This window comes from Crinia signifera, chromosome 3, assembly GCF_055691185.1.
Source record: "Crinia signifera chromosome 3, ASM5569118v1, whole genome shotgun sequence".
NCBI classification, from domain to species: Eukaryota; Metazoa; Chordata; class Amphibia; order Anura; family Myobatrachidae; genus Crinia; species Crinia signifera.
In genome coordinates, this window is record NC_139219.1 from 205677274 (window position 1) to 205688093 (window position 10820).

A 10820-nucleotide genomic window follows, 5' to 3' on the forward strand; every position below is an offset into this window, starting at 1 on the left:
ACCTGGACCTTTTAAAAGACTCTAAAGGGTGAAAATATCTTGAAAATTGAAATATGGGCGCTAAGCATCGATAAAAGGAAAAAACTTTCAATAAAAAGAGGCTAATACTCCCCTGTTGATGTCCTCTTTTTGTCTTCCTTTCAATATCTCATCCCGCATTCATATATGAAAAGACAAAAAAGAGGGAGGTAGAGGGCAGTTTCCCTTGTGTAATACTGTTTTGACCAGTTTGTCAGATACACAGTTTCATTAGAGAAAATATATATGAAAGATATGTGGGGGTTATATCCCCCTTCCAAATGCACTCACACGATATAAAATTCATATGGCTTATAATATACCAAAAATGATCAATCTGGAACTTAAACCGGATGATAATAAGTTGGGGGTAGGTCCCCCTACCCAATTTACTCACTCAGAGTTAGATTATAATTCACGTATCAGAATATTCCTTGATCCTTGCGTCCTCTGTTCTGGATTCAATGTATATAAGTTTCCAAAGCAGAGAAAGGAAAATGACACTATGGATACTGTATATGATAAAAACAGTTATACCTTTATTTAAATTACAGTGTCATTTAAAACAAAAACATCAAAAAAAGTTTCACTCTGGAGCCACTTGTACTACTAAGGACCGGTGAGACCTGAAGCTTCTAGTTCTTAAAGAAGTGGACAGGATAAGTGGGGCCCTGTTTTACCTGACCACTTGAAGCTTCTGGTGTTTCTGTCCTGTAGACAGTAGGCATCCAAGAGTTAAAATGTATCAGAGAGGATCGTCCACCGACGCGTTTCGATCTGGAGGGGATCTTTATCAAGGTGTATCCTCTCTCTGTGGCTTACTGGTTTAAATAGCAGTCTAAATGGTACTAATTGGGGCGGGTCCTTTCAAATTCCCGCCATAATTTGCAGAGCTGTTTGGTCAATAAAGTTCCCATCCCATCCTAAATAATGTTATGTATTATACAGGTTTCCCCGGATAGTTTCAGGTCACTTCCGGGCTCTTCTTTGTACCACGTGACCTCCTGTGGTTATTCCCTATGTGTGTCCGGCGGCGTTCGTTCAGCACTTCTGCCGCATCAGACTCCTCCATTTCCGGCCGGCCCGGACAGCGTCTAGCCGTCACATCCGGCTACTGCTTGGTCCGTGCGTGTCACGTCCTGCCATCACGGCTGTTCCCTCTGGCTTCCGGCTTTTTTTCTCCTCCTTCCTTTCTCGATGACTGCTTCCGGTACTAGCTCCTTCTTGCGTTCCATCTTCTCTTTCCTGTTTGCGTTTCATTTTGGATTCTCTCAGTATCTTCCCCGCACAACTGTATCATTGTATCATAGTTCCGGATCAATCTGATTTTTTTCGTAAAGAATTAAATTATGTTTAGCAGCATTGTCATGTCCTTATATTATAGTTATTATAAAATAACAGAAAAAGAGGGGGATTTTCTAAAAACATTTCATTAGCAGCTTAATTAGGAAAAAACGATGTGACTAGTAATAAAATTATGATACAATGATACAGTTGTGCGGGGAAGATACTAACAGTATCCATAGTGTTATTTTACTTTCTCTGCTTTGGAAACTCATATGCATTGAATCCAGAACAGAGGACGCAAGGATCAAGGAATATTCTGATACGCGAATTATACTCTAACTCTGAGTGAGTAAATTGGGTAGGGGGACCTACCCCCAACTTATTATCATCCGGTTTAAGTTCCAGATTGATCACATAAGTATATTTCAATTTTATATCGTGTGAGTGCATTTGGAAGGGGGATATAACCCCCACATATCTTTCATATACATTTTCTCTAATGAAACTGTGTATCTGACAAACTGGTCAAAACAGTATTACACAAGGGAAACTGCCCTCTATCTCCCTCTTTTTTGTCTTTTCATATATGAATGCGGGATGAGATATTGAAAGGAAGACAAAAAGAGGACATCAGCAGGGGAGTATTAGCCTCTTTTTATTGAAACTTTTTCCTTTTCTCGATGCTTAGCGCCCATATTTAAATTTTCAAGATATTTTCACCCTTTAGAGTTCCTACAAGAAATATTTAGTATGGAAAATCGATATACAGTATGTAATAACACACTGATGGTTTGTGGAATGGTCATACTCAGTTCTTACTAACATTGTTTGATTCTTACTTATTACTTTGCAAAATATATTCAGTTTTATATTTGCTGAAAGATTAAATTCCTAAAAAGGATGCCCACAATGCTTTCCTTGTGCTGAAACTATTTCCTTGTTCTGAAACTATCTATATATTCTATAAGGTGCACCTGTTGGTACACTCTTTTACTATATCTTGATTGGCTATTTCACCTGTCAGTCACTGATATCGCTTAGGTATACAGTATGTTTGCCTTGAAAATACAAATAAATTACTTCAATGCATAATATGTAATTTCTTGTTTCGGGTCGTAATAACAGTTTTCATTTACACTGCTCAAAAAAATAAAGGGAACACTAACATAACACATCCTAGATCTGAATTAATGAAATATTCTTATTAAATACTTTGTTCTTTACATTGTTGAATGTGCTGACAACAAAATCACACAATAATTATCAATGGAAATCAAATTTATTAACCCATGGAGGTCTGGATTTGGAGTCACACTCAAAACGAAAGTGAAAAAACATACTTCAAGCTGATCCAACTCTGATGTAATGTCCTTAAAACAAGTCAAAATGAGGCTCAGTAGTGTGTATGGCCTCCACGTGCCTTTATGACCTCCCTACAATGCCTGGGCATGCTCCTGATGAGGTGGCGGATGGTCTCCTGAGGGATCTCCTCCCAGACCTGGACCAAAGCATCCACCAACTCCTGGACAGTCTATGGTGCAATGTGGTGTTGGTGGATGGAGCGACATGATGTCCCAGATGTGCTCAATTGGATTCAGGTCTGGGGAACGGGCGTGCCAGTCCATAGCAGCAATGCCTTCATCTTGCAGGAACTGCTGACACACTCCAGCCACATGAGGTCTAGCATTGTCTTGCATTAGGAGGAACCCAGGGCCAACCGCACCAGCATGTGGTTTCACAAGGGGTCTGAGGATCTCATCTCGGTACCTAATGGCAGTCAGGTTACCTCTGGTGAGCACATGGAGGTCTGTGCGGCCCCCCAAAGAAATGCCACCCCACACCATTACTGACCCACTGCCAAACTGGTCATGCTGGAGGATGTTGCAGGCAGCAGAACATTCTCCTTGGCGTCTCCAGCCAGTGGCGAATTTGCCAATCTTGGTGTTCTCTGGCACATGCACAGTATTGGGCTGCGAGCACAACCCCTGCTTGTGGACCACGGGCCCTCATACCACCCTCATGTTTCTGACCGTTTGAGTAGACACATGCACAATTGTGGCCTGCTGGAGGTCATTTTGCAGGGCTCTGGCAGTGCTCCTCCTGTTCCTCCTTGCACAAAGGCAGAGGTAGCGGTCCTGCTGCTTGGTTGTTGCCCTCCTATGGCCTTCTCCACATCTCCTGATGTACTGGCCTGTCTCCTGGTAACGCCTCCATGCTCTGGACACTACGCTGACAGACACAGCAAACCTTCTTGCCACAGCTCGCATTGATGTGCCATCCTGGATGAGCTGCACTACCTGAGCCACTTGTGTGGATTGTAGACTCCGTCTCATGCTACCACTAGAGTGAAAACTGTCAGCTTTCAAAAGTGACCAAAACATCAGCCAGAAAGCATAGGAGCTGAGAAGTGGTCTGTGGTCACCACCTGCAGAACAACTCCTTTATTGGGATGGTCTTGCTAATTTTCCTATAATTTCCACCTGTTGTCTATTCCATTTGCACAACAGCATGTGAAATTGATTGTCAATCAGTATTGCTTCCTAAGTGGACAGTTTGATGTCACAGAAGTGTGATTGACTTGGCGTTACATTGTGTTGTTTAAGTGTTCCCTTTAATTTTTTGAGCAGTGTATATTGGAATGTAATCTGATCCAGAAATTGTTGTTAATCACAGAGAAATATTCCTAAATCCAAATAGTGACTTTCAGAATTTGCTGTTTATTGAATCCATATAGGGCCACCTGGAAAACCTGGATTAAAAGGACAAAAAGGAGAAATGGAATATGGAATACAGGGACCCCCAGGGATTCCAGGTATATTTATATGTGGTTGACTATTTATTTTCAATAACATACAGTAGACATAGGGCCTCGATCTTTCGCACGGACCAGAATATTCCCAATGGCTCCGATGGTGGGCTTATGCACATGTGCAGGGTCATTTCAGAGCATGTGCATGCATTGGTTGTGTGCGGACAGGGTGATCACTGGGCGACGCACTTAAGTGTGCGGGCGGGGGGCTCGGAGGGGTGAGGGGCAGTGGCCCGGGCCATTTGCATATGGGAACACGCAGCGTTTCATAAGTTTTCCCATGAGAACTCTGGGCATTCTCATGCAAATGCCCCGATGATGTGGGGGCTGGCAGCTGATGGGAAGTCAGCTGCCCGCCCACTTCCTCTTGAGCATTCACGCATATGTACAGGATTTGTATGAAAAGTTATGATACCTATTTTTTCTGATGCAACTGTATGTCGCAGCGCGCATGCTCCAGGCGGATTTGATGGAGGGGGAAGTCAGCTTCAACATGCACTAAGCGTCAGTCACCTACGAGCTTCCGTGCGGTCTGTATCTGTTTTTAGTGGACCCCTGTCCATAGGCTTGGTTGAAGCTTAAAAATGCAACGTTCTATTGAACTGCCTACGCCATCAGATTCTATGTGGTACTCGGAAAATCAGCTATGGAGACGTTAGCCATGACCCAGAAAGTGCTCGGGAGTGAAAGCCTATCAAAAGCTGCTGTTTCATGACAATGCAGCAAACCACACCAGCTTTGTAGTCAATGACTACCTGGCCCAGAACGGCATTGCAATGCTTCCCCAGCCCCCATACAGTCCCAATCTGCCCCTGGATGACTTTTTCCTGTTCCCCTGAGAGAAAACAGCCCTCAAAGGACACCGCCATGTTACCGTAGCAGAGTTCAAAGCGGCTTCGACACAGTGCTTAAAGGACGTCCCGGAAAAGGACTTCCCTACCTTCCAATGCCCTACCTTCCAGTCATGGACAACTCTTTAGCAGAAGTGTGTTGATGGACAAGGGTCTTATTTTTAAGAATTTTTATTGTTTGCAGTGATATCTTCAATAAATATTTTTTTTTATGAATTTGGTCTTATTGCTTTTTATACAAACCCTGTAAGTGGCTTCAGAGTCACTTTTATATGCGTGCACCTTCGCCAACATTCGAGTGAGTGGATCCCACTAGGCTGCAAATGGATGTTAATGTACAACATCCATTCAAAGGCCCTGTGAGGGAATCACCCTTGCGAATGGGTGACGACCAGGCCACCATTCGCAAGCCAGGGTGGTGGAATTGCAAGGCTGTGAATTCACAGCCTTGTGAATCCACCAGAACTCCCCATAATGTAATCCCAATGTAATATTCTGCAGTAAGCACTTTTATTATTGTGTCCATCTATTTATGTCACTGTTGATAGTAAATGGCAGATAAAACCTGTTTTCCATAAAAATAATTGAATAAATAATTATTAGAGGTCTTTACTAAATTGCCATGCATATGACCAGGTATTATTAATTGTGAAAATTGTCCATGTCACAAAATGCATAAGATACCTTCAGCCACAGACTGCAATAGCTGCCTACACTGTCCTTGGGTTTCCAGTGTGTTGCTTTCGTCATACTGCTAACACAGCTCTTGTGGTCTCTGTCCAACGGTGTCTAAGTGTTGTTGAGGTGGACATCTCCTATTCAGCAACTCCCCCTGGCACCAGATGCTAAGGGCTGCCATGTTGGTCTGAGTCAGGTGATCATAGTACCTCCAATGTGACTCCAGTTTTGGTCATCTGTCACCAGCAAAAATCCACACCAGCAGCTGCTATATAGGGCTAGCTGGTTGCCAGTGCAACGTTGCCCACAGCCTGTTTTGTGACCAGTCCCTCTGAGCTTCTCAGTCTGTAATTTCTGAGAAATGTATTATGAATGCAAGTTCCTATTCTGTATCCACTAACAACTCCAGTTCCAGCCCTTTTCCAAGCAATTCCAATCCAGCCCAGGTGACAGCAATTCCAACCCCAGATCGGTTTGCAGCCAATCTAGATCCTCTCAGCAGCCTATTTACACTCTAAGCCATGACTCTTTTCTAGCTATATGCTACCCAAGTCACTAAGCTCTAGTACTACTAGCTCTAGCCAGTTCTCCAAAAAAAGATTCCAGACCATGTGTAGAAACTTTCTTAAGCCATCAAGCATCCTCTCAGCCACTTCCTACCCCAGATACCAGTCAGGGAACACAAACTACTATAGTTGTGTCTTTTAATTACTGAACTTAATGTTATATTTTGCTTTTGTAGGACCCATGGGCCCGCCAGGAATGAGCAAAGAAGGTCAATCTGGATTACCTGGTCCTCCTGGTAGAGATGGAGAACGAGGACCTCCAGGAACACAGGGGTCTCCGGGACAACCTGGAATGTGTGACCCATCTGTTTGTTTTAGCGCAATTGTCGGCAGAGATCCATTTAGAAAAGGACCAAACTATTAACAGAGGTTTTTAGGAAGTAGCATAGTAATAATGTTCACCTTCTTTCGTCTTTCATGTCTCAGGAAGATTCTAGTGGTCAACTTCATAAGAACACAAGTACCTCTTTTATTGTTAATTTGTGTCTTCAGAAAAGACAAACAAGTAAATTGATGATTATAAATCTGAACGTGGTGGCATATATCTGAAGTAAGCTCTACTTATAATGTATATTTATCTATCTGTAAGGTATGCAGATATAAAACTGTGAAATAGTTTCACATAATGTTACATAAAATGTGTAATTAGAATATTGTGATATATTTTGTGCAACAAAGGTAAAAATCTACATTTTATGTTAAAAGAATATGAAAAACTAGTGCATCTTATTTAAAACAAGAGTATATTTCTAGAAAGTCTGCTTTATATGCTAAATAATGTTCCATACATGAAAGACATGACTCATCTTTTAGGACCAGAATTATTATTTGTTAACAGGTATGTAAATTGTTTTGCTTTGGTCTTGATGTATTATTATACAGTATATATTGGAAACTGATATTACTTTTTGATTACAGTACTGAAATAAGCGAATGTATATTAGGAAAGAAAAATATTATTGCTCTGTTATAACATTTTACTTTTTAAATGACAGATATTTAGATATTCCAAAGACGAAATAACTATATTTATTTTTTATCTTAGGCTATATTAACAGTACTTCCAATGGTAATGCTAACGCATTGCTACAGATCAAAATGAGCAAAATATTCACCTTGTTCTGCTTTTGGATGTGAAATGTAAAATATTTCAGTAGCAATATATTTTTAGTTCTACCCCAACATCAGTGCAAAAGCTTATTAATTGGCTGTCATCAACCCAGTGCTATTCATTCATAAAATTCGAAAAACAAATACAACTTTGCAATAAAAGAATGTATCTGTGGGACTAATTTGGGCAAAATGTTGCTATTTTACTTATTATTAATTCCCAAACCTCCCCTACTGCACCCTACCACAGAACTAGCTACATGTATAGCAGTGGTTCCAAAACCTTTTTGAATCATAGCACCCTAGTGCATGGGCCAGAGAACTTTTTACATTTTACACCAAAATATATTTAGATACGCCAATGTTACCGCCTTGATTTGAAAGGAAGGAAATTATATATTTGTAATACACACTGTACCCCCAGAAATTGATGATATATCCTGCTAGTGCATACACAGCCTGGCAGCCATTGATAATGACCATGTATGGCTGTGTGTGCTACAAAATTTGTAGCACACACAGCCATATATGGTCATCATCATCATCATCATCATCATCATTATCAATGGCTGTGTGTGGTATAGCAATTGATAATGTGACGTCCAAGCAACTATTAGTGTCAGAATTTCAAGTTGATATACAGTCTGTGCAAATATTTTCCCCTAGACTAAAGATGGGTATACCTTGACAGGAGCCTTTAACCAGGCAAAGAAACTTGGTGACGCAGCGGAGTACAGACTGCGTGCTGCCAAGATGGCGCAGAAACTAGTCAACTCTACTGAAGAAGCTGGTGGACAGGCGGGGCCCGGGGCATCACTCAGGAAAGTGTGTTACACAAAAGGGCCTGACGCACTGCACTGTGTCAGGTCCTTGTACACTACAATACTGTAACACACACAGCCGGGCATGCATATAGAATCTATATATAGATTCTGTAGGCAATGAAATTAAATTCCTGGGGGTAATGTATGGTCGCACTGCCGAGACACAGCCGGGCATATAGATGCATATAGATTCATATGCATTCCCAGCTGTGTGTCGGCAGCGCCACATTCCATTGCCCCCAGGAATTTCCTTTTTACCCCATTTGGGGTAATTTACCCCTGTTCCCTAACCACTGCCCTATAGTATCAAAATCCTTTTCACAACACCCCTAGGCCAAACGTTTGTTATTGAGAATTTGAAGACAATTATATAGGGGGTTATTCCATCTCGGGTCACGACTGTTGGGACATCCCGACCGTCATGACTCTGGCCCGCTCTCAGCCCACTCGACTGATATTCATCAGGCAGGGATTCAATGTCCCGCCTGCCGAATGATGAAAATGCGGTGTGGACTTGAGAAACGGCCATGTGTAGTCGAGATACGGGCGTGGTCACGACAATCCATGGCCGTTCTTGGCAAAACGGCCAGACTACTGTTAAAGTCAGGTCCGTTCTGCCGAGAGGCATGTTCAATTGTGTCGGGAACGACAGCATTGAATAGGCACACACCGGGAAAATAGCGGCGGAGGATTGAATACCCCCCTAAGGGGTAAATGTACGAAGCTTGGAGAAGTGAAATGTATCCCCATAAAGAGTGTTATGTGCAAGGTGATAATGCTTTAGCCAATCAGCTTCTGTTAATTTACATATTGGAGCTGATTGGCGGGTGCATTTTCATTTTGCACATAACGTTTTTTTGTTGGGATTGATACCATTGATTCAAGCTTCAAACATTTACCCCTAAATGAGGTAAATTGTGTTTGTACTGTATGTCATCCTTATGTTTAGTTCAGGATTTGCTTCTGTATGTCCACCTAGTTTATGATTAGATAGTTTTGCCTATTACATTAACCAAAAGTAATTTGAATTGGTCCTAGACCACCAAAGCAACCAATTTGGGAATCACTGAGCTATAGTTATCACAGACAACCCTATTCATTGATTATATGAAATGGAAATTTACAATTAAATGCAGAATAACACTGTATAGAACAGTAATGCACAACTGAAACCAGATATAGGTACCGGTGGAACTTTAAAACACTGCAAAATGTGAAATTTTGCTGCAGTTTCTCTTATCTCTAATTACAGTACAATCATACAAGAGAATAGCTGGATGCGAGGGATAAATTGCCATGGAGAGGCACACAAACACAGTTATATCTGTTTGTATAAGTCATTTTTTATCATATGCTGCAAGTTACCACTAACTACTTAAGGTGTGACAGCAAAGTCAGCGAAGGAATACAGCAATATAATCACTGTGCAGCCACATCAGGATTATGGCATATTAAGAGGCTGTACATTTCTTGTGTTATCTGAGGATAAATTCCAGGAACCTCATGCTGTCTATCTCTGTACTACAGTATAAGACCTTACCATGCATTGACTCATTCTTAATGATAAATAAGAAATATAAATGTAATTTTATTAATAAATATAATATTTTTCACTATTTTTTTGGTATTGCATCATTAACTCTCTCATGTCTAGCTCTGTACTTATCACTCAATTCTGTCATTTGCCTACTGGCAACATATTGTTAAACCTTTGAGTGCCAAGTGAATTTGTCAAAATAGGTGTGAAAATTGCCAAGCAAACATTTTTATTCATCATAATGACCTGTAATGTTTACCTTATATAGGAAATAAAATCTTTTTTTTGCCCCACATTTTTTTATTTGAATCTATATAACAAATGTGAGCGACGCTGGCATTTCTAGCAGGTATTTTGTGTATCTCTCACAGAGATGTTGGCAAACAAAGGGTCAATATGCATAGTTTCCTGGGCATTATAAGATGAGCATTTAGACCAATGTTGAGCACTTACTGTACTCAGTATGAATTGTCCATAAATTAGGGATCATTGATCCCATTGGTATATGTGAACTCACATGCACATCAGAAACCTTGATGAATGTATCTCTTCGAGAATAATCGTGAGTACCGGTACGCCAACTAAAGATTCCTTGATACGAAAGTTATAGCATGTTTATATGTAAGTGAGGTACACCAAACAACAGAAACCTCTGAACCAATTGAATATTAAAGAAACCCAGATAGGCTTCACCTCGCTACATAAATGTGTAAGTGAGGTACACATTTATGTAGCGATTACTCACGTATGTAATAAGATACGCAATTAGTATGGCAAAGGGAAGATGTTCCCCGATAAGAGCTGCCCTTTATTATAGACAATGGTCACTGAGCTTTCCGACTTATGACATGGGAGTCCATCTATTCATGCGCTTAATGAAATGGTTGCTGCAGGAGGTGTTGGGGGGATTCCATTGGACCCCCCTAACAGCACAGATGTGCAAAGAAGCCGATAGGCTTCTATATGGTAATACCAAAACTAGTATTACCCTCTACACCAACGTGCCAGTGTCCAGAGCTTAGTTCAGGGGTAGCCAACTCCAGTCCTCAAGAGCTACCAACAGTTCACGTTTTCCAGCTCACTCCGCAGATACACAGGTGCAATCATTACTGACTGACACATTTTAAAAGATCCACATGT

At 41.1% G+C, this 10820-nt stretch overlaps 1 protein-coding gene across 1 annotated transcript in view; it reads left to right on the top strand.

Moving 5' to 3' along the window:
* COL21A1 (collagen type XXI alpha 1 chain) overlaps positions 1-9963 on the top strand; it is a 237019-nt gene extending 227056 nt beyond the window's left edge. The window contains exons 29-30 of the mRNA XM_083177317.1: positions 4040-4117; positions 6386-9963. Coding sequence (XP_083033443.1) covers positions 4040-4117; positions 6386-6573 — 266 coding nt within the window. The 3' untranslated portion in view covers positions 6574-9963. The remainder of the gene's footprint in view (positions 1-4039; positions 4118-6385) is intronic.
* The last annotated feature ends 857 nt before the right edge of the window (positions 9964-10820 follow it).